At 40.2% G+C, this 25,045-nt stretch overlaps 2 protein-coding genes and 1 non-coding gene across 7 annotated transcripts in view; 1 reads left to right on the forward strand and 2 right to left on the reverse strand.

The window, feature by feature from the left end:
* Positions 1 to 67: 67 nt before the first annotated feature.
* LOC129680636 (mitochondrial import inner membrane translocase subunit Tim23) lies at positions 68 to 24,408 on the reverse strand. The gene is made up of 7 exons (XM_055612340.1): positions 24,145 to 24,408; positions 21,882 to 21,940; positions 15,456 to 15,549; positions 15,150 to 15,234; positions 12,823 to 12,881; positions 10,373 to 10,483; positions 68 to 583 (listed from the first exon to the last, which is right to left on the reverse strand). The coding sequence occupies exons 1-7, from the start codon at positions 24,248 to 24,250 to the stop codon at positions 468 to 470; spliced, it is 630 nt and encodes a 209-aa protein (XP_055468315.1). The 5' UTR covers positions 24,251 to 24,408; the 3' UTR covers positions 68 to 467.
* LOC129680724 (small nucleolar RNA SNORA74) lies at positions 13,337 to 13,532 on the reverse strand. The gene has a single exon (XR_008720727.1). It is a non-coding gene; the product is annotated as a small nucleolar RNA SNORA74 (small nucleolar RNA).
* Positions 24,409 to 24,449: 41 nt separating the features above from the next.
* Positions 24,450 to 25,045, forward strand: part of Parg (poly(ADP-ribose) glycohydrolase) — a 105,382-nt gene continuing 104,786 nt past the window's right edge. For 2 of the 5 annotated variants that reach the window (XM_055612330.1, XM_055612333.1), the window contains exon 1: positions 24,451 to 24,960. In XM_055612330.1, the coding sequence (XP_055468305.1) occupies positions 24,741 to 24,960 (220 nt within the window). In that variant the 5' untranslated portion in view covers positions 24,451 to 24,740. Of the gene's footprint in view, positions 24,961 to 25,045 lie in introns of all 5 variants that reach the window. The other 3 variants (XM_055612334.1, XM_055612335.1, XM_055612336.1) reach the window with 3 other exon arrangements.

Genomic DNA, 25,045 nt, shown 5'->3' on the forward strand with positions numbered 1-25,045 from the left:
AAGCCATCTCTCTATCCACCTAGATGTTATTAAATGGAGATAATGAGTTTTATGCTGGAATTATGACTTTGGTTCTATTTTCACCCTTTATTTGGAATACAGGGCAACATAAGTTTTAGATTTTTAAATGAATAAACATGGTGATAAGTGTTGAAAATAACTAGGGCCTGAATTTGGAGAGCAAGTGGTTTTTCCAGTTTGGGGGCAGGAAAGAAAACAGGTGCAAGCTCATCTCCAAAGGAGAAGAAAACACATACTCAGTGAGCCACCAAAGGGGTTGGCTTCCACTCACTTAAGGGCCAGTAGTGTAGTCCAGGCTAACCATCCATGATCTTTGTCACAGTAAATCAGAGTCTCCAATTGTTCAAAGTAATTGTAGGTACAAGAGAGGAAGCAACTCCAGACTGACTTATTAATTGATCAGGATGACAGTGAAGTGTTCCCCATTCCTAAGGTGGCAAAAATCTTCAGAGTGACTGTTGGAGCAGGGAACCTTTCATGTGCTCCCAGTTGTTATACAGTGCATAGACACTGGTGAGTGTCAGTCCGGCCAGGCCACCGCGTGCTATTCCTCGAAGACCACCTGAGGAGAGAAGGAAAACAACGAACCTTATACATCTCATGACCTAGCAGTAGAGGGTAGAAAAATGTACTAAAAATGGGATAAAAGTGCTATAAAATAAAGATATCATAGAGAAACTCCTCTTTTAAATACTCTAACCCAAGCAGGAGGGAAGTTTCAAACCAATGTTAAAATTTAGGAGATAATTTCTCAGCATAATACACATTTATTTTAAAACTGGCAACTTCTTTGTATTTGTCATGACTTGTTCCCAAGACCCTCAAGACTAAAGATGTGGCTTCCCCCAATCCAACCTGTAACCACAGCAACTCTGGTTAAAACATTGACATTCAAACAGATCAGTCATTCTATGCTGGTCGGAAGAGTTAAAATCATTAGCACTGTCAATGGATTTAAGACCGAAAACAAAGTGAACATACTATGTGTAAACAGTATTGTCACCATTCAGACCCTGGGCAGGTCCTTCAAATATCTGAGGACTCAAGAAGCAGAGGTAAAAGAAGTAGGCAAGCCTTGAGTCAGTACCGATGGGATACCAGTACCCCTCAACATACACACACACTTTGCACTGGTATGTCTGACACAACACTGACAGCATTAACAGACTGGCTGAGAAAGAATTCAGGATTAGACTTTGAGCTATCTGTACTTGTCAACTAAACAAGTTTTCATGTGGGAAAAGATTACCAATTAATCTGAAATGTTTGAAAATAGCCCCAAGTCTATTAAGAGGAAGTGGCCTATAAGTTTAAAATAGGAAATGGCCCAATAACATATGATTATAATTGCTTATTAACTTTTATATAGCAGAGGAAGGAAAGAAACTCTACCAGAATATAATTTCCCAAAGAAACTTGAAGGGCTGAGGTACTGCCTTGCAGCTCCACAAATAAATCAGCACCACAAATTTCAGGGAATTGACAGTGTCTGAGTCATGTTTTTAAAAGACAAAGGTAATCCCAGCATTCAAAGGAGGCATAGGCAGGCAGATCTCTGTGAGTTCGAGATCAGCCTGGTCTACAAAAGCAAGTCCAGGACAGCCAAGGCCACACAAAGAAACCCTGTCTTGAGAAACCAAAACAAAGGTAAGGGGCCCAGGGAGATGGCTCAGTGGGTAAAGGTACCTGCCTTGAGTTTGGTTTTCACAACCCACACAGTGGAGTCTGAAACACTTTTCTCTAATCTCTACATGTGCCTTGGTAGAGAAAAATAAAGGAAAAAAAGAAAAGGACACGGTGCACTGATCCTGCAGTGAAGAGGCTGTTTTATCAGAGGCTCCTGAGCTTGAGGCCAGTAACAATGGCCTTGTCATTTCAGTAACAATGTTCTATAAGAACACCACAACTAAGCCGTTTCTGCAGTAAGTGTCTTAGTGGATGGTTTCAGCTGATAAAGGGCTACTCCCCTCTAGAGTCTCTGGCCTGAAGGCTTCTGATAGTTGGCCTATTTAGGTTCTTAGGCCTCCATTCTGAAATGTCATAATTATCTCTTTCAGAAACTGCAGGCATCTCGAGCAGCTTTGACATGTGTGAAACAGGGATCAATAACACAAGACAAAACCCCACAAAAAGGATAACTGGGAGGCTGGAAATATGGCTTGTATCAGTTATGAGCCCTGGCTGCTTTTAGGGGACCTGGGTTCAATTCCTGGCACCTACATGGTGGTGTCTCACAACTTTCTCAGGCACCAGGCGCACATATGGTACATATACCCACATGCAGGCACAACATACATACACATAAATAATAAAATGTTTAAATAAATGTGAGGCATCTCTAAGTTCCTATTTCTGCCATCTTTACTGTACTTGGAATGTAACACTGAACTTGAACTTGTGTGGGTTAGGAACTATAAAATTTGGGAAATATATTTTGTCAATTTAATCCGATTAGTTTAATTAGGATCAATCTTGTGCCTCTGACTAGTAAGTCAAGAAAAAAGCATAAACTTTAATTAGAACAAAATCATAAAATTGAAATAAACACACATGGAAGAATAAAGGTGTCTACAAGATAAACCTCAGTTATTAGACCTAAACTGGATGTAGTGATTCTTTTAAGCACAAAACCAAAATACAATCCTCTAAGTCCTACTTGGAATCAAGATAAAACAAAAGAAAGGTCAAGGTGCTCTTGCCAGTTAGTAGAGAAATGATAGAGGGCAGGTAATGGCCAGTAACTACATCAATGACCAAACATTTAATTTGTACAAACTGCTTCTCAACCACTACCCCAAGGCCTCGGAGATCCAAAATGCTGTCTATTCATTTAGAGCTGAGGTGTAGCCACATGGATGTCCAGGCACTGGTTTGGAAAGAACTGCTGCAAATCATTTCTGCCAACTGACCGTGTGCTCTAAAAATATGGTTTCTGTTGGGCCTTTGCACAACAGAAATTCCATACTATTCCTCAGATTTCAAGTAACAGTATACTTTGGGGATGTTCTTTACCATATGTATTAGGGATTACAAACTTCACCCAGGCCTATAAGACTTTTAAGTTCTTCTGAATACCAGTACACATTAAGTGTGTCTTAAAATAACGGAGTCCCCAGAGAGCGCTCATTTTCAAACCAATAACATTCATTCTTTAAAGGTAGGGGAAAGAAACTATCTTTAAGAAGGCAGCATGTATGAACCACACACTCGATCCTAGCTTAAGAGCAGTCGTTTATCACACACACAGCAGTCGAGTTCTCAATTTCTTCTTTTTCCTTTTTTGAGACACTAGGAACTCACTATGTAAACCAGGTTGGCCTCAAACTGCCAGCCTATGCCTCCCAAATGCTGGGGTTAAAGCCATATACCACCACATTCTAATTTTGAACTCTTTTATTTTAGGTTTTATTAAGTGGTTGCTAAACAACAACAAAAACCCCAAACAACAACAATAAAAAACTAAAGACCAGTCAGACGTGGTGGAGCACGCCTGTAATCCCAGCACTTCAGGGAGTCAAAGGCAGATGGATCTCTATGAGTTTGAGGGCAGCCAGGTCTAAAAAGTGAGTCCAGGACAGCTAAGGCTACACTACACAGAGATACCCTGTCTCGGAAACAAAACAAAATAACAAAAAACAAATAAACAACAAAAAACCCCCACTCAGGGCCCTGCTTTAGATTTTGTTAAAACTGAGCAATTGTCAGGCTATGAACAGGACATTGGCAGCACATACACTTGCTAACAACAAAGTAAAGAAAGCCAACGTTCAATCTCCATGAAGGGAAACAAACACAGGATTTGTGTTTCCGTTTTACTTCCAATCTTCTGGTTGCTTACACAGTTCTTCTAAACAGACAGGCTAAGTATTACATTTTCCAAACATAGGAAACAAGAGTCAGAACACTTAAGTGCCTTGTTTCTGGATACAGAAACTGGCTAGTAGCAGAACTAATTCCTTAAAATGTCAGTTTAGAACAGAGAATAGCCAATCTTTCTTCAAAAGAGCCAGATAGTAAATATTTTAGGCTGTGAAGGTAAAAGACCATTATATAGGCCCTTTTACAACCACTTAAAATGTAATTAGTTGTAAAAAGATACACGTTTTAGTTGTCAGCAGTACTATGGCTCCTGCTTTAGAGGAACAAATTAATTTACATTGATTTCAGGCTTTGGGAGGTTTTATTAAAAACTAGGGTAAAGAGGCTGGGGTATACTTCAGCTGGCAGTGTGAACTAGCAGCAGCATCAACGAAGTCATGCGACAACATACAGCTACTATGGCAGTGCATGCTGGAATTCCAGCATTCTAGTAGTTGAGGATGATCAGCAATTTAAAGTCATCCTTGGCCACATAGGAAGTTTGGGGCCGGCCTGTACAAGAGGATTTCATCCTCACTTCCTTCCCACCAAAAGTGATACAATGGCTAAGGGTGTTGCTCAGTGGTAGAGTCCATGTTTGCATGCATACCTACCAGCAATTAAAAGGTGAATAAAACTGTGGAACAAGCATGTAACATACAGCTTAGTGACAATATATCTGCATGGATTTTTTGATAGAAAGTCTATTTCTATTATTTTCAACTGTGTGTGCACATGTGTGCCCTTGGTATAGTATCCTACCCCATACAGGTACAGTCAGAAGGCCAGAGGTGTCAGGTTCCCCTGCAGCTACACTTACAGGCAGCTGTTAAGACAACCGATGTAGGTGTTAGGAATCAAACCCAGATCCTTTGCAAGTGTTCTTCACCACTAAGCCATTTCTCAAGTTAGCCCCATATTGTGTTATTTTTTTTAACAATATGTACATTTGGAAAATTTTTCATCTTGCAAAACTGAAACTATTAAACGGTAACTCATTTCCTGTCAGTTTACTGTTTTATCTTAATGATTTTGACTATTCTACATACCTCACGTAAGTATTCTCCCGGTATTTGTCCTTTTATGATTGTCTTAGCTTACTCAGCACAATGTTCTTAGTTCATCCACACTATTGTGTATGTCAGCATTCCCTTGCCTTGTAAACTGTAAACGCTTAATAAAAATTTATTGCAGGTTCATTCACCCATCGATAGATACGTGGGTTACTTTTATCTTTGGGAATTGTGAATAAATGTTACAAACATGGGTATACTAAACAACATTCAAACACAAATCAGGTCAGCAAGATTGTCTCAGTTGGTAGAGGTGCTTGCCTCCAAGCCTGACAACTAGAGATCAATTCTTAGGACTCAAATGGTAGAAAGAGAAAACCAACTTACTGAAATAATTTTCTGACCTTCAAGTGCTCCGGCATGAGCATAAGATGTGCAGATACACACAAAGAAAAATAAATACACAAATCAATGCCACAAGGGTTGGGTCCCCCTAACAAATTCTACTATAACTCCTTTTATTAAAATGTATCATGTTCCTTAATTAATTTACAGGCGAGCTTGGTAGCATATGCCTTTAATCACAGCACTCGGGGAGGCAGAGGCAGGTGGATAACTGTGAGTTTGAGGCCGGCCCTGTCTACAAAGCGAATTTAGGATAGCCAGAGCTGTTACACCAAGAAACCCTGTCTTGAAAAACCAAACCAAACCAACCAACCAAAAAAAAAAAAAAAAAAAAAAAATCCAAAAAACCCAACCAACCAAAAACCCCCCAAAAGCAAAACAAAAAGCAAAACAAAACAACAAAACAAAATAACCCAAAAGCAAACCTCCACAAACAACCCCAAAATATTTATTGTGTATATCTGTGTGTGCAGGTGCACATGTGCCATGGCTTATGCAGAGGTCAGAGGGCCACTTGTAGGTTGGTTCTTTCCTTAGCCAGGTACATCCCAAAGATTCAATTTTAGGTCACTCAGTTCGGCAGCAAGTGCTTTTACCCACTGAGAGCCATGCATCATAATCTTTAAAGTGGTTAACTATCACATCCAGATTCCATAGATGAATTTACTATTAGTGCACTTTTGTTTTATTTATTTAAAATTTTATTTACTTATTTATTTTTATTTTATGTGCATTAGCATGAAGGTGTCAAATCCCTTGGAACTGGAGTTACAGACAGTTGTTAAGCTGCTATGTGGTTGCTGGGAATTGAACCTGAGTCTTTAGGAAGAGGAGACAGTGCTCTTAACCACTGAGCCATCTCTCCAGTCCCCACACTTTTGTTTTAAACAGCTTAACTAACCACATATGTTCTATATGCCTCTGAAATATGCTTTTCTTTTACTGCTTTACCGTGCATTATTATTATTCTGGGTTCTAGTAGTTCATCCATTCCAAGTAGCAGTCGTACTACAATGCACAGACCTAAGATAAAGCTTCCACAGAATCATAAAATCCACATTTTCCTGAGACATATGAGAATAAGAGCAGTTTTCTATACTGAAAATGGACTGCAGCTGGAATTTTATTTTTATACAGGCAAAGCTACAGAAACAGGGCTCCAGGAACCTGGGGATGTAGCTCAGGTAGAGTAGTTGCATAGAATGTTGAATCCTTGACTTCAACCCCTAGCACTGTATAAAGTAGGTATAGTAGCAGAAGCCTCTACTCCAAGTCTATAACCCAAATATTATACCAAATGCCTGGGGTAGCTACTGGTGGAATCACATGCATAAACCACATACTAGGCTTTAAAATTTAAAACAGGAGCCTTTATATAAAACGCAAAATCAACTACACATGATCAAATAGCTTGAAGCAGGAGTTGTCTCTAGAAGAGGAGTGTGGGATCTCCCATATAGTCCTCATCTCAAACAAGGCTGGGGCACCAGCACCAATGCCAGTTCCTGTTTGCTGGTAGCCCTGAACCTACAAATGTACTACATTTGATTTTGTAAGACAATAAAATTCTATGTCAAGTGGCAAGGATTGCCACTCGTGAAACTGAGCAACTGCTCAGTTGTGGAGGCCGGTAATAGTACAACAACCCACAATCGCAACAACTGAGGCCATTCCAACAAAAGCAAACCAGTTCCTTTTCTTAATTTCTGATTTAAAGGAAAACTCAAGGGGACAGACTACAGAGACAAACTTTGGATGGCAGAACAAAACATAATTGTAATTTTCAAGAGTCAAGGATTTGGAAGAGAGTTTAGACACTTTTAGTGTGAAGAAGAAGGAAGGAAGGAGGAGGCATTTCGTGATTTTAATTCAGCCTAATGTTTATGTAATTTTTCCAAAGGATTTGAGTTAAGAGTCCATGTGAATGCATTCAATCAGGATTACATTCTATCATAAGAACAGCTGCTGTTTTGGTATCAACAAGCATCTTAGAGTGGGATAATAACATGTAACTGGGAAATAAGGTTGAAGAAGCCAATGTTTTGATCCTTCTTTCTCTGTTAATGCATTAGTCTTAGCTTTCCACAACAATGTCAGTTTATAACATTAAAGTTAGTAAAAGGATATTCAAAGTTAGCATTTCCAATTTAGCAAGTACCATCAGGGTTACCATTAGTTAACAGGTTCTCAAAAGTGAATGTCAGATCTACAGAAGAATTCAAATGCACATTCCAAAGGATCTCCTGATGACTTTTTCTATTACTGCCATTTTAAGTATCAACAAGATTTTTTTCTTTTCCCCAAGGCATTGGAACTTGAACCTAGAGTTTCACTAATGATAGGCAAGCATTCTACCCAAGAGCAATACCTTGATCTTATCATTACTTTTTGTTTGTTTTTTTGAGACAGGGTTTCTCTGTGTAGTCTTGGCTGCCCTAGACCAGGCTGGCCTTGAACTCTCACAGAGATCTGCCTGCCTCTGCCTCCAGAGCGCTGAGATTAAAGGTGTGCACCACCACTGCCTGGCTTTTATCATTACTTTTTAAAGGAGGGTTTCAATAAAGAAACTGTCCAGGCTAGTCTTGAACTTGTAATCCTATTTCAGTATCCTTAGACAGTTGTTGCGTAAAAATGGATTACAGTTAGTGTCAACAAGCAAAATTTTACAAAGAAGATGTAAAAAACAAATTCCCATAATGTTGAAAAGGTTTCATAAAGTAATTGAAGGCACACCCAGCAGGGAAGGAGAAAGGGCTTCAGAGAAAGTACAACGGCAATATCACAAGTTGCTCAATCTCACCACCAACCAGGGAGAAAAACAAAGCGAGACACAAGACACTATTTTTGGCTTATATTGTCCCAGCAGTCAGGAAGAGGTTGTGGTGATTCCTCACACATTTGAAGCCAGGTAGAGTGAGTGAGACATTCTTTCAAAAACTAAATCAAACCAGTAGCAACAAAAACTAGCTTTCACTAATTGGCATTTTTTTCAAAACAATGTAGGGCTGGAGACATGGCTCAGTAATTAAGAACACTCCTGCGGTTCTTTTCCAAAGAATGGGTTAGAGTCCTAGCACCTATATTGGGCAACCAACAACTTCCTGTAGCTTCAGCTTTGGGGATTCCAACATCTCTGTCCTCCATGTGCACACACTCATATGCAGGCACCAACCCACACATAATTAAAAATAATAAAAATAAAGCTTAAAAAATACGGTAGATAATACTTTAAATTGGTAATGATATACAGGCTTCAAAGGTCACTTTGGCAATAGTTACTACCATGTTTAATAGGAGCATTTTGTGCTTAAGTAATCTGGCTTTCAGTAATTTATTCTGCAGCACAGAACTTTATGTGTCTCAAGAAAGCCATATATAAACAAAGACTGACATATGACAGTCTTTGTAAAAAAACATCTGGAAAGAGCATTCTAAGGAACGTAAACATCAAAAAAAAAAAAAAAAAAAGAAAGAAAAAAAGAAAGAAAGAAAGATCCTTAAATGAGAGGTAAAAGCCAATGAAAAGAATGCTTTACTCTGGAGCCTTCAAGGCTAGGAATTAACTGGACTTTTGATTTAAGTCTTACCTTCTAAATGGTATTCTCACTTAATCATTCATTAGCTTGAATGTGCCTATTATAACTTCCAAAATTAAACGCTTACCTTTCTCTCAAGTAGTCTATACCAGATATTACATCAGGATTTATAAAAACTGAAGGGACTCTAACCAGCTCCAGCATGGTGAGGATGGCTCTTGGCAGGCCTTGCCCTTCTCCATTCCCTCTGGCTTGCTAAAAACCATTAGATTCCTAAAGCTTGACACCAAGGTCTATTCTCTTATATGGCTGCTTCCTCCTCCCTGGCTGATGAACAAGGTCCAGGTATCAAAGTATTGAAGTGCAGCAATCAAAAGCCCCCTTTGGCTCACCAAATTAACAAGCCCAATTAAAATTAAATATCTTATCCTAACACAGGTTTTCCCCTTTACCTTTATAAACCACGATCTGTCTATGGGCACTGTCTGTCTCCTCTCTATCCAGAGGCAGTCTTTCGTCCTCCAGGACAATCACCTAGCCTCCCTTTCCCACGTTCCCTTCTTCTTTGCCTTCATCCTCTATTTCCTGTCTTTGTCTCTTATTTTCTACCCTCTGGGGCAATTAAATGTCCTTTGTGCTAAGAACTTGGCCATGAGGGTCTGAGCTAATACTTTTCCTTTCAAAAACTTTCACAAGGTCTAAACAGAGTTCTAAACAACTCTCACATACATAAAAGCAGCACCTACAGAAAAATTGCCCCAACGACCAAAAATCACTGGGAGACATAAAACAAAACACTTTATAAAAGGGGTGCAGAGGCCAGAAGAGGGCATTGGATCCCCTAGGACTTGAGTTGGAGATGGCTGTGAGTCATCTTGTGTGTGCTGAGACTCAAACCCAGGTCCTTTGGAAGAGAAGCCAACTGTGGAGTCATCTCTCCAGCCTATGTCTAGTACTTCTTTGTTCAAATCTTTGATGACTTTTAACCTAAATTTAAACTTCTCACTCCAGCTTCCTATATTCCAAAACTAAAACACTTCCAGACTTGTGTCCTACGCCATTCTCATGGTATCATATGATTAACAGATATACTCGAAATTCAGTCCATTGTTCAGGCCCCAGCTCAACTATTAGCCCTCCCTTTTCTAAAAATTCCCTTATATCTCCATCCTAGAGGCAATGTGGTTATAGCTTAAAAACTGTCTTGTTCCACATATATGAGTTAGCAAAGGCAGAGAGCATGAGATTGCCAGGAGCTGCGGGAGGGACAAAAACAGCTGGACATAGTGGGGCACATGCCAGTAATCCCAGTACTCAGGAGAGTAAGACAGGATGGTGAGGCCAAGCCCTCCAACATGAAACCCTGCTATCAAGAAATAAAAAAACCTCAATAACCATAAGGTCTGTCTGTCCGTCCCTCCTTCCGTGTGTGTGTGTGTGTGTGTGTGTGTGTGTGTGTGTGTGTGTAATTTCCTCTGAATATCACACATTAATTACAGATAAAAACCTTATTTCACTTCTCCATTCAGTACCGCCTACCTGTACATTTATACAACATTCCCGTCATCGTTCCGGCTGCTACTGTGTTGAGGTCATCTTCTGCACCCCGTGTTTTCTCGATGATAACACCAAATGCACTATAGAGCAAAGCTAAGGCAGAAACAGATATCAGTGATCAAATTTAGAACAGTAATCGTATTAGGTAGCTACACCCAAAGACAGACAGAACCATCACAGGAATACTGCTATTTCCTACTAAAGAAAAATCTAACAACAAACAAAATGTCCACCGAGACACTGCAGTGATCCAGAATACAGAATACCACAGTCACATAAAAGGAAAGAAGATACTAGGCAATGGTGGTGCACACCTTTAATCCCAGCACTAAAAAGGCAGAGGCAGAAGGATTTCTGAGTTCCAGGCCAGCCTGGTCTTCAGCTTCAGGACAGCCAGGGCTACACAGAGAAACCCTGTCTCAAAACACACACACAACAGAAAGCTAAGAAGCCCTCCATTCACTGTTACACACACCAGGTACACGTGTGCAATAGCGTAAAACTGACTGGTTATGCAAAGAGGAGGTTGGGGAGACGCAGAATAAATGTTATTACTAGAAAGTATTACTGCAGAGTACCTTATGTCATTGATACTGTTTTTTTAAAAACACCCATATATTTCTACTATAGTAAAATAATATAGCCAACAGTGACACACACCTTTAATCCTAGCACTCATGAAACAGAAAAAGACAGATCTCTGTGAGTTACAGGATGGCTAGTCTACATGGCAAGATCCAGTCCATCCAGGGGTACAGAGAGAAAGGTCCTGTCACCTTCTCTCCAAAACAACAAAAACCCTCCACACAGTATTAATAAAAGAATTTGAGGTCTGACTCTCACATAAACTAAAACCCTTTAGTTTTACACAACCTTCAGACAAACCCGTATATGTACTTTACCTATGTCTATCAGGCACAATATGCATTATATTGCTTTTGTACCACTTTTCAAAATTATAGCTACATGGGTATTACACATTTTTAATCCCAGTACTCTAGGAGCAGAGGCAGATGCAGAGGCAAGTGCATGTCTCTCTGTGTTCCATGCCTGTGGCCAGATAGTAAGTTGCAGGCCAGCTAAAATTAAAGGAAGACCCTGGCTCAAAAAAACAAAACCAAACATAGCTGCACTTGCCTTTTCAACATTCTACGAAGCTCAGGCTAACCCTTTGTCTGTTATGGAACCTCTATATTTTTATGAAAGCTAGTCTTTTTGTTAGACATATTTAACTGAAAATGATCATATATATAACATTTTGACCAGTCAAATAACAATACAATGAAAAACATGGTACCCACTAGAGTGACCATCTATTCCACCCTGCCTAGGACTGTAGGACTTTCTGGAATGTAGGTTTTTCAGGGCTAACAGTAAGTAAATTATAATGTAGGCACAGATTGTGGAGTTTCCTGGGTATATAAGCAATTAACAGAAAAAAACATAACTTCTGTAGGGGTTGCTTCCACGTTGAAGATATAGCAGAACATCAAAGTCGCCATTTGTCAGAAGACAAATTGTGAATTTGGCTTTCTGGTTTGAAAATGTACTGTGTACTGCTTACAAATTCCATAGCAAGGTAGGACTTTTACTAAGTTACAATAGAGGCCTTTTGTCTTTTTAAGTTTGTCTCCATTTTTCCTTACTCAATCTGTTACAAACAGAAAAAGAAGTTCAGCTTGTCTCCAAATTATGCAAACCTCAGATGGTAAGGTATATGTATTACAAGTAGTTAAAAATCAATAACAATCAAAAGAACAAACTACTCATGACAGTATGTCATGAAAGCACCAGGTTCTGACTAAGCACCATTAAGTTAGCCCTGGTCTGTAACTGTAAATGCTTTCTTTATCTACAAAGACCTACTGTAGCCCCGCCATTCAGGTCCTGGACACCTACAGATGGACTGACTCAACAGGCTATTGGGAACACAAAGTAAAAGATCTGCCCTGAGCTGTCACGTCTCACTACAGGACTTTGAACCTTTCTTAGCATTTACAGCCCAATTCCTTGGACATCATTTAGTTTAAAACAGGATTTTACTTGGCATACTATTTGGACAGGTAAGGTGGCATTTACAAGTCTTTTCACAGATGACAGCTTATAATACTTAGCAGAGTAGATTTAAATGTGAATTGTTTGGCCTGAAACCAGAATCTTGGTTGAGCAAATTGTTCACGACACATTCTTTTTTACATGAATGACTTAGCAGCTAGGAAGGTGGCCCAATGGAGAAATGTCCACCCAGCATGCCTGAAGCCCTGAAGTTGGTTCCCCAGTGCACACCTGTAAGTTCATCACTTGGAAGGTGGGACCAGGAGGACCAGAATTCCAAGTTTCTCCTCAACTGCATAACAAGTCTGAGACCAGACTGAGCTACATGACACCTTGTCTCAAAAATAGAAGATTCATGGAACAAGATTTATACTTACCCAGAGAACCTAGAGTATTAGCCCAAAGTGCTCCTTGCCTAGTCACCATATTCAAAATCCTACCAGGGAAGAAGGAGAAAAAAAAAAAAAAATTGTATTTAGGATCACCATTTCTCTAGTAGTCTTATAAGCCATAATAGTAGCTACATAAAACACCTAGATCCAAGCCTCAATGTTTTTTGTAGCTTTACCTCATATTTTAAAAAATATGGTTGTTACTTTATATAAATGAGGGTTATGATAAAAATTTTCAACACCGTGGACGACTGCAGAAAGTCTTTAGTAAACATAAAATTATTAAAGACAGATTAAACATACAAAAACCTTGAAGAGGAGCCTGAAATGTATTTTACAAATTGACCTGTATAAAACAATGTCACTGTAACTGTGACAAACTGGTTTGATTACTTTCAGAACATTTAAGTAGAATCTATGAAAGGCCTTGGGGGTACAGAATGCAGGGCAGAACCGAAGAGAAAGGAGCACCTTCACAACTGGAGCCCATGGAGAAAGCACTGTCTGCTCCCACACTAGAACCAAGCAGTCAAAGGGAATGCTTAGCACACTCTCAAGGAAGCAAAGTTCCGTCTCCCACCAGAGTCCCAGCCACCAGAACAGTGGCAAGGCGACCAGTTGAAGACCACACGTTACTCTCCCAGCAGTGTAACACCATCACAGGGATGTGTCTGGGATGGCTGACTACTACTGGAAATACAAAATAAAATCGCAAACAGTAACAACTTAAAGATCCATAGCAACAAAAATGTGTTTGCTTTTCAAATGTTGTTTAAAAAGCTAGTAATGGCTATGGAAAATATTTTCTAATTAGTTATGTTATATATTTACTAGCACATCAATTTAGCACATAATTTTAAAATCTATTGCAAGCTTCCAAACTTGTAATAATTTTCATCATTACATTGGTGACACAACTAAAAAATGGCAAAACTCTTTGGAATACAATCTGGCCGCACACTTCCATTTTGTGAACCTTTATTTACTTCTCACTTTTTAAAAAATGTTTTTGTTAAAAGTTTATTTATTTATCATGTATACAATGTTCTCACCGCATGTACACCTGCATATAAGAATAGGGCACCAGATCTTTTACAGATGATTGTGAGCCACCATGTGGTTGCTGGGAATACTCAGGACCTCTGCAAGAGAGCGGTCCTTAACCTATGAGCCATTTCTCCAGACCCTACTTCTCACTTTTTATCACCTTCCACAACTCTGCAAGGCAGAAAGTAGAGAAAGCTTACTCAAGATCACAAAATATTAAATAATTAAACTAGGATTATGAAGCTATACAGAGTGTGTTTGGCTATAGATTCCACCTTTTTCTATTATTAAGTGCTGCTTTCCAATATGAAAAGACTAGAAAGATTATATTGCTATTGTTTTCAAAAATGAGGTATAGTATCTTTTCTAAGAGATTTTCTACTTGTAAATTCATATTTACTATTGTTTGGGGATTTGTTTCAAAATAATGCAAGAGAAGAAACTGAGTATGACTGGCCATGGCTGATGGTTGTTGTAGAAGAGTTAGGGTTCACAGGTATTTATTACACTATTTTAGCTTCTTATACTATAGATACTGAATTGTTAGTACAAGAATTCATGTAGTAACAGGAAAGCACTGGCAAGGCTTGAAGGTTCTCTAAGTCTAATTCCAGCATGTCTGCTGCCACCTTCTGGCAGAACAATACACTCGCAGTTCAGAGCTTAGTGTGCTCACTACCAGGGACTGAGCAGAAGGCTCAATTGGTAAGGCCACCCCCACACATGTGGACACCTGCACACATGTACACACATACACAATAATGATCTCTGAGTTCTAGAAATCTTATTTAAGAGTTTCTGTCCCTCCCCACTTAATTGAAGCATGCCAGCAAGAAGCTAATAAACCTACCTCATCACCAAGCACGCTAATGTTATCGGTCTCCAAACAATCGAAATGCCCCATTAGCACCTCAACAGTTTAAAAAGCATGTCATGTAAGTGTGGAGAACAGAACACACGTTAAGCCAAGAAATCAGGTTGGGGTAGTATCAGCTGAATGAGGACACCAACCCAAAATTTACTCCTCTGTAAATTTGCGAAGACATCTTTGCATCTGCAAAGATACACTAACTTGGTTCCTCATGTTTTAGAAAGACAGTCCAAACCAAATATTAAAAATAGAAGAAGAAGAAGAAGAGGAGAAGGAGAAGAAGAAAAAAAGATTGGGGGGAGGTAATGTTAATTATTTAAACATGTTATTAACATAGGGTGGTAATCACTAAAAACAGTTAATGTACAAACATCACAGCAGATTTCATACTTACTGTACATTTCTTGGTTTGGACCAGGCCATGCTCTGGGTTTCCTTCAGTCCTAGACGAAGACCATTCATTGCCCCAAATGCAGCTCCTGGTGGTGGTGAATAATAATTTAACAACAACAACAACAACAACAACAACAACAACAACAACAGCTTTATGTTAAAAATACTTGTTTGCTTTTTTCTTTTTTATATAATAAAAAAATGTGTTATGTGTTTTAAAAATTGAAAACAATATTCCAGATATTTTTTTCACCTTAAATACCATAAACTACCTTGATTTAAAAAACAAAAACAAAAAACTGCCCACCTGTCATGCAACATCCTCCAATGGTAAAGAAAGCTAGTTCAAATCTGCCTCGGGTTTTATTAGCTCCAGTTGGCAAAATAAACTCATCAGTATCCTAAAGAGCAAAAAGGAAAAAACCAAGATGAGTGTTACCTGAAGACACTGCACTTGGACAGCTATAACTTTCTTCCTCTTTCAGTTTATGAGACAGGGCCCCATTACGTAGCCTAGGCTGGCCTGGAACTCAAAATTATCCTGCCTTAGCCTCCCAAATGCTTGGATTACAGGTTCCTTCAACTTTTCAAAGTAGTTTTGAAATAAGCAAACAATTTGGATTTTTAGAAGTGAGAAGATTCACCTTTAATCTGTCACACCTTCTGGCAGCCTATATAAAGGGTATGGAAGAAAACTTGCTTTTCATAACAAGCCTATTCCTTCACTGGCATTATATCCTTCTTTGATATTTTGGCACATATTGAAGACCAGCTGAGACATTCGGCCTTGTGGACTGACTGGATTCTTCTTGTACCTTCTACTGGTAGAGAGCCATTGTTGGATGAGCTAGACCACAGCCTGTATGCCATTCTAATAAATTACCTTTATATATATATGCAATGCATGTAGATTCACCCTAAAAATTGTTTCTCTAGGAAGCCAGACAGAGTGACATGAATATAACATACTGAATTCTCATCCTGAACTTTAATTTACTTTTTTCACAGTGTAAATATGACAGGGTTGTATATAATCTGCTTTAATGATAAACTGTAAGCAACAGTGCCAGTGTTTAGAAACATTGGCCCCAAAGAAAGAAATACTGAAAACTAACGTGAACTAGTTGACTATCTGTCTGGAAGCAAATAAAGAACAGCTTAGATTATACAAGTACAAATTACCCCCCTCAGTAACTTCCCTGTCTTTTACAGACAAGACCTCAAGTAGTCATGCACTTGCTATGTAGCTGGATCTTGAACTCCTGATTGTTCTGCATCCACGTGCCAAGTGCACAGATTACAACTTGTAGGATCCTCTTGTTTGTTCTCAGTTCTTCAGAACTCAAGGCTTTGTAAGTACTCTAGTTCTTCCAACCAATAACTCCAAACTGCACAGGGGTATGTAACTTCTTTGATTAACTTCAGACAGCTGTAGAACTTCTAGCAAATGCATGCATACACAAATTCCGAATGTACCTCAACCACTTTAAAATGATCACTTTTAAAGAGCTAATATACTTCTCCCTTAGATTTATTTTATGTGTATGAGTGTTTTGTCTGAATGTATGCACAAGGATGCCTGTGTTCAAGGATACCAGAAGACAGCTTTCGATTCCCTGAAACTGGAGTTACAGACAGCTGTGAGACACCATGTGGGTGCTGGGAATGGTACCCAAGTCCTCTGCAATAACAGAATGTCAGCACTCTTTTTTGCTGAGCCACCTCTCCAGTCCCTAAAGAAATTATTTTTAGAAACCCCAACAGTTTCTAGGAAGCAAATGATGAAACCAATATACGTTTATCAAGAACACTTTTTATTTCTGCCAAATGAGATTTCAATGAAAATGATCCCTATAAGCTCATATATTTGCATGCTTAGTTCCCAGTGGAACTGTTTGGAAGGATTATGATGCATAACCTTGTTGGAGTAGCTGGAGTGGGCTTTGATAGTTCAGAAAGTCCACACCAGGCCCAATATCTTTTTCTGTGCCTGCTGTCTATGGATGAAGATGTACAACTCTCAGCTACTGCTCCAATGCTATGTCTGTATGCTTCCTGCCATGACAACAGACTAAAAACCTCTGAAACCTTAGGCAAGTTCCCAATTAAATGCTTTCTTTTATAAGCAAGGTGGAACACAGGCAGACATGGTACCAGAGAAGTAGCTGAGACTTCTACATCTGGATTGGCAGACAGAAGGGAGAAAAAGTTACAATAGGCCCAGTTTGAGCATTTTAGACCTCAAAGCCTGCATCTAGTGACACACTTCCTCCAACAAGGCCACACCTCCTAGCAGTGCCACTACCTATGAGCCTATGGGGCCATTTTCATTCAAACTATTATACTCCCTGGACCCCACATAGGTATAATGTGATACAAAATGCATTTAGTCCCACTTAAAAAGTCCCTATAGTCATTAACAGCCTCAACATTGCTTAAAAATCCAACGTTCTGAGATTCAAGCAATCTCTTAACTGTAATTCCCTGTAAAATCAAAATGAAAAAGCAGATCACATACTTCTAACATACAATGAAACAGGATATACATTAAAATTCTAAAAAGGCAGCACAGAGAAATACTGGACCAAAGCAGGGCCAAAAACCAGCTGGGCAAACTCCGAACTCTGCATTTCAATGTCTGATGTCAAAATGTTCTTTAGATCTCTAACTTTCAGCTTTGTTGACTGCAACACACTTCTTTCTCAGGCTGATTTCACTCCCTGTTAGCAGCTTTCCTCAGCAGGTATCCCACAGTTCTGGCATCTCCAATATTTTGGAGTCTCCAAGGCAATCCAGGCTTCATCTTTATGATATGGCTTCTCTGTGCTTCTATGAAGGGAAACCCCTGACACATACCTGGCCTCAGCAGCTTTCCTCAGTCAAGGGAGGTTCCATAACCCCTTTCTTCTATCCTTGACTCTAAGCCCAAATCACATGGCCAAAGCTGTCAAGTTTGGCTGCTTGCTGGGGCTGGAACATAGCACCTTGTTTAACTACATCCTCACCAACTTTCTGTTTTTGATGGTTTCTTTCACTGTCTTTGCTGTTTCTGAACTCCCTTAGACCAGGATAGCCTTGTACTCAGTGATTCACTTGCCTCTGTCTCCAGAGTGCTGGGATTAAAGGCACGTATCACTACATTGGCTTTAAACTTTTAAACTCCTTTTACAAGGTGCAAGCTTAGCTGTGTGGGATCTTATCCTGAGGTAACCATTCCCTTTATTCCAATTAACATCAGGATAGTTTTTAATCTCTTTATCTCCATGAACACAGGACTTAGCTCTACTTTCTGGTACACTTTTCTCCTCACATGGTACATTTTGAAAAGTTTCCTTGCTCCTTTTCACTGTAAACCTGTGTAAGCATGGTCACTAATAATCAAGCAACACAGTCAATACTAATCTGTCTGGAAATTTCCTCTGCCAAAGCTGTTAATCCATAAATTTTCAACTTAGCTTCAGGCAGATCTTTTGGGAAAGGGCATAAAGTAACCATATTCTTTGCCAAAATATCACAGTAACAGTCTCTAGGCCACATTCTAATGCTGTCTGTGAAACCGTTTGAGCTGGACCTCCACAATTCAATTCACTCTCAGCACTACTGTCTCTCCTGCTCTCACTAGAGAGCATATTAAGCCATGCTTTCAGTATTGCACTGCTTTCCTAACCCAAAGTCCCAAGATCTACATTCCTCCAAACAAAAGCACAGTCAGGCCTATCAGAGCAATACCCCAGTCCCTAGTACCAACTAATATGTTAGTTAGGATTTCCCTGCTGTGAAGAGACACCATGAACATGGCAACTCTTATAAAGGAAAACATTCAATTGGGGCTAGCTTACAGTTCAGAGGTTTAGTCCATTATTGTTATGACAGGAAGCACCGCCGACACGGTGCTGGAGAAATAGCTAAGAGTTCTACATATGGATTGGTACACAGCAGGAGGAAAGTACATGAGGTCTGGTTCGTGCATCTGAGACCTCAAAACCCACCTCCAGTGACACACTTCCTCCAACAAGGCCGTATCACCTATCAGTGTCACTCCTTATGAGCTTATGGGGCCATTTTCAATCGAACTACCACATAGTCTCAATACAAAAAAATGGTCTGATAGACAATAAAAAAATTCTATTTGATAGTTCTGTATATCAGTGATGCTTCCTGACTTTTCAACTCATGACCTGATTTTTAAATTACTTCTAACCTCTTGTTTTTAGAAATGTCCGATTTGGTCAGAAAAGGTAAATAATTACTCTGGAATTCAGAAATAGACCACTAATTAAAAATTGGAAATAAAAAAGACAACCAAGAACACCAGCTCACTCACTCTTCAGCAGTATCAACCACAGTAAACACCACATGGGTTGGAGACAGTGTACAGTAATTCACATACAAACAAGAAACAAGATTAATAAACTGCATACAGGGGAGACATTCTGAGATGGTCTTAATCTTGTGTTGCTGATAGAAGAGAAATGAAACCTAGAATGAAAAGCGACTAGTAAGAGAAACTACAAATGATGCCTCATCTAAAGATAGGTTTAAGATGTCTATAATCTTCAAGTTGAATTTGTATTTAAACTGCCAGGTCATAACTGTTTTTCATATTTTTAGAAAATGCCAGACCGTTCGAAGCAGTTCTCTCTTTTTCCTTTTCTGAGACAGGACAATTCTCAAGAATCTAAAGCTCAGCCAGGAATGGTGGCAAACATTTTTAATCCCAGCGCTTGGAAGACACAAGTAGGAAGATCTCTGTGAATTCAATGCCAGCCTGATCGACACAGTGAGACCTCACTCCTCCTCCAGAAAAGAAATCTGGACCCCACTTTCTGAGTACTAGGGTTACAGTGTGCACCGCCATGCCTGGCTTAGCACATGCATCATCTGGCATTCTTCCTAGCAACTGGCTAGTCTCCCAATATAGTATCTATATTTTGGTGTATGGGAAGTGGCATCTCATTTGTGCTTACATTTAATTAATATGATTATGGACATTTGTATGATTTCATGAAGACATGCCTATTCAGATTCAATGCAATTTTCTAACTGATTCTTTCCCTACCAACAGGGTTTTTTTGTACAGCCCCAGCTGTGCTGGACTAAATTTTGTAGACCAGGATGGCCTCGAACTCACAGAGATCCACCAGCTTTTGCCTATTATGTGCTTGGATTAAAGGCATGCAACACTATACCTGCCTCTTGTTCCTTTCTTGATGATACTGTCCTAAGCACATACAAAATAAATAAATAAATAAATTTTGACTAAATTCAACTGTCATTTTTTTCTTTTTATTACTTGTACTTTTAGCAGGCCATCTAAGACTCAGTTTCTAATTTAATCACAACTGTTGATACCTATGATATATTCTAAGAGGCTTACAACTTTACCTGTTTGATCTGAGTTAACACTGCATATGGTGTGAAATTGGGTACAACTTAATTCTTTTGCATATTCATTCTAGTTGTCCAATATAATTTGGAAAAAGAACTATTTTCCTGTCTTACCTGCCTTAGCTTCCCTGTTGAAAAACTAACTGTAACTAAAGTGACAGTTGATTTCTGGTCTCAATTTCATTGCACCGATTCATACATTTCTTTGAAAGTAGAGGCAGTAGTAAGTTCTCAGCTGAGAAATCATCTGATTCATTTCTTTTCAAAACTATCAGTTCTATCTGTTTTGAACCACCACACGAATTCTGGGAACGAACAATTTCAACTCCTCCCAATACCCTTCGGATTTTGATAGGGACTGCACTATCAAACGTAGGTCAGTTTGGAAAGTATAGCCATTTTACCAATGCTAAACTCTCCAAAATGATGGAATGTCTTTCCATTATCTATTATTTTTTTTTAAAGACAGGGTCTTTAATAGCTCTGGCTGTCCTGGAACTTTTTATCCTAACTGTAAACAAACACCCCCCCCAACTATTTCCCTAATTGCTACTGTAAAGAAACAAGACTAATTTGTGTCTATAGGTCTTACATTCTACAACTCTGCTAAATTCATTTATTAATTTTAACAGGTTTGCTTTTCTTCAAATTACTGTAGTTAAGATTATTGTATCATTGGCAAACATTTTAAATTCTTTTTCAGTCTAGATACCCCCCCCCCTTTTTCAGACAGGGTTTCTCTGTACAGTCCTGGCTGTCCTGAAACTTGCTCTGTAGACCAGGCTGGCCTCAACTCAAAGAGTGGCCTGTTTCCACCTCCCCTGTGCTGGGATCAAAGGTGTGTGTCACCAATGTGTAGCTCCCTCTCTTTTTAAAAGACAGTGTCTTATTATGTGGCCTCAAACTCAAGAGCTCTACCTGCCTCATAAGTACCGAAAAGGCACACAACACTAAGTCTTTACTCTTTTGTTACACTGGCTAGACTGCCTGAGAAGTAAAGAGAGTGGAAATGCCTTTACTGTTCCTGATCTTGAGGCGTCTATTTAGTCTTTTATTAGCCATGGATATTCTGTAGATGTCAGTTAATAAAAAGCAAAGTTCAATTCTGTTACGACTTAACCAAATACTTTTTCTCCATCTACTGAGGTAATCATACGGCTTCTATCCTGTATTTTTCCTTTCCTGTTTTATTATACATAAAAATGCTATGGAATATTAGTTTTAGATGTTAAATCAACTTTATTTCCTTTAAATATCCAAACAGCGGTCTTTCAAGTTTTGACAATTATTAGTTTTAAAACAGAGATTACCTTTACTGTGATTCTTTTCTTTATACTTATCTTACCTGAATGAGATAGCGTGGATCCACATTTAAATATGGAGACAGGGGGTTCATACCAGTTACTAGATTAAAAAAAAAAAAAAAAGTCACATTGCAACAAAATTTCTTGAGGTATTTCAAGACTAAGCGTGAAATTCAAGGGTAAATTTTCTTTAGGAACTAGGTCTTGCACTGATGCCCTAAATTTGCATAAGAGACTGGCACTAACAGACTAAATCATGAAACCCCCAGAAAATTAGCTCAGGCTAGTTATTTCTGTTTTGGTTTATTTTTATTATTTTTTGGCTTTTTTCTAGACAGGGTTTTTCTGTGTATCCTGCCCTGGACTCGCTTTGTAGACTAGGCTGGTCTCAAACTGACCGAAATCTGCCTGCCTCTGCCTCCCCAGTGCAGGAATTACAGATGTGCGCCACCAAGCCCAGCTTTATTTTGTTAAACATTTATTTATTTACTCATGAGTTTGTGTGTCTGTGTGCGCTCATGTGCATGTGGGGAGATCCCACTGGAGCCCATTCCATTTGACAGTCTGGTTCTAGGGATCCAAGATATGTCAGCAGGCTTGGCAGAAAGTGCTCATACCCACCAACTCTACCAGACCACATATAGAAGCAGTTTCTTTTTTAACTAGCATGACAAGCAAGCAAACTGTAAGAATAGACAGTCTTTCAAGGAGAACAATGGTTTGGGCTGGGCCTTTGATTGTGGAAAAGTAAATCAAAGTAGTTCCTTCAAATCACACTGCTAACAATTTTGCTAACAGAATCTCTTTATTATCTATCACAAGGAGAATCCTTGTTTTTAACCACAGGGATGAAACTTAATGGAAAAGAACATACAACCTTTCAGGTTAAACTTTAAATCTACCAACTTTGAAAACAAAATAATCTAGCAAGAAAAATGGTCAAAGACTTGGGTCCTTCTGTATCTCAGTTGGTTGTTCACCAATGTATGAACTAAGCATGACTCAAGTTCATCAATTCTAAGTCCTGTTATTTCAGTTTTTCAATAGTTAAACCCAGCAACCTAGTGCAGACATCCCATATCACAGTCTCTCACTAATTTGCTTTCTCTGTAGAAACTAGGAAATCAGCCCTAATGGCTTCCATCTACTCTTAGATCAAAGCCAAACCCCTTACCCTTGCTTATAAAAGCTTGTATTTGCTGCTGTTTCCTACCTCTCTGCTATTATAATCTTTTATCAGTCAACTCTCTTGCAACTCTAAAGACACACAGACCCAATAACTATTCAAAAAACATGTCAAGTTTGTTTAGTCTCTCAAACATTTGTTGCTAAATTCTGGTCACAGGTCAAATGTCAACTCTCAAGTTGTTTTCCCTGATCTCAAGTAGCTTCTACCTCCATCATTTCAGGTTCATATTTTATTTCCTTCATGACATCTATCACTAACTGCAATGTTGTTAATGTTATTTGGTTCACTCACTAGTATGTATACACCATAAAAGCACTAAACTTTGTCACAGTAAGTAGTGCCCTTCATTCCATGCAACTGAGAAATCCTAAGATGCACACAAAGTGTGTTCTGGATTCAGTTTTGACAATAGACATTAGGGTCATCGAAGAGCTTTCTTTATGTTAAGTATAAAGAGTTTAGAGAAATACCACAAGGATTAGCAAGAAGAAACACTGACTTTAGCAAGGGCTACTCACTATCAATTCCCTATTATCTTTAAGCCCAAGTTCTACTTATCCAGATGAATTAATTACCAAACCTTAAAAGCCTGATCGAGTGCCAACAGACAGCGTATTCATGCCTCCGTAACCTCGAGTATGTTTACTTCCCTTTCAAAATTTGTTTGGCTTTTTTGTTTATAAATCTCTTAAAGTTTTAGCTCACTTTCCAGCTCCTTCTGGTTTCTTGGATTGTTTCAAAAAAATGGTTTCGCCTAACCGACACTTAGAATTTAGAAAAATTTAAAGACCCCGTGGGGGGAAAAAAATTAACGGGCTTGTTATTTGGAATGTTTATTTCCAGAACTAGGGCCTCCTAATCCAGGGTCAAGCGCAGAGGAAAGCGTGTGAGAGAAAAGAAGGGATGGGGTACTCAAGGAAGACATTTTGTGTTTCCTCCCGAAACTGGGTCAATAACCAGCTTCCCGGCGATCTACGGCCCCCAAAGTTCGTTCAGTCTTGAAACTGGCGTCGAACATTGTGAAGGCGAGCAGGAAAAGAGACAGACGACGCTACACATTTCTAGCTGTCCCGGGAAGCAGTAAGAACGGGGAGCAAGCTAGGCCCGATACTCACGCGGGACGCCGGCCAAATCAGCGTGCGAGTAACCCGGTCCTCCCGCTCCGAAGAAGCCAGCTAACCCGCCGGTGGTTTTGTTGCCGCCTCCTCCGCCACCCTCCATGCCGTCGCAGCAAGCCGCGGTGGGCTTCCCACCACCACCTCAGGCCGAGGTCGTGCGCTCGGCCGTGGCCCCCACAGCAACAGCGGGAAGACCCGCGTTGCTACTGCCACCTTCACACGCTGACCTTCCGGGCGCCGGCTCCCGCTAAGCACCACACTTCCGCTTTGCGGCCCTGTACGGCCCGGAAGTCGGAAGCGCGGGACGGCTGCTTTCCGGTGGTGGGAAAGTGAGCCGGAGTCGGAGCCGGAGCGTGAGTGGAAGTGGCGCGTCCGGGGCAGGTGGGCTCCCTGCGGCCGAGCGGAGGCAAGCGGCTGCGCAGGGAGGGTCTGGCTCGCAGTCCCCGCGGAGCAGCAGCCTCAAGAGCGGGCCGCCGCAGAGAGGGAATGGTGCGGGGGTCGCCGAGAAGGAGGCGCAGTCCGTCCCTGTCAGGGTTAGTGAATGAGGCTCTCCGCCCGGGCCGGCCCGGGGACTGCGCCCTGCGGGTCCCAGCATGAGTGCGGGCCCCGGCTGTGAGCCCTGCACCAAGCGGCCCCGCTGGGGTGCCGCTGGAACTTCTGCGCCGGCTGCCTCGGACTCTCGGAGCTTCCCCGGCAGGCAGAGGCGCGTTCTCGACCCCAAGGACGCTCCCGTACAGTTCAGGGTCCCATCGTCCTCGCCAGCCTGCGTCCCGGGGCGGGCGGGACCGCACAGAGGCAGCGCCACCTCGTTTGGTACGTGGGAAAATAAAAATTTTTGTCCTTGTTACAGTCTGAGGACCTTCGGACTTCAGTCACTTCTGTCTGATCTCGTCTCCAC

This window comes from Psammomys obesus, unplaced genomic scaffold (genome assembly GCF_907164565.1).
Source record: "Psammomys obesus unplaced genomic scaffold, mPsaObe1.curated_primary_1811, whole genome shotgun sequence".
In the NCBI taxonomy this organism is placed as follows: domain Eukaryota; kingdom Metazoa; phylum Chordata; class Mammalia; order Rodentia; family Muridae; genus Psammomys; species Psammomys obesus.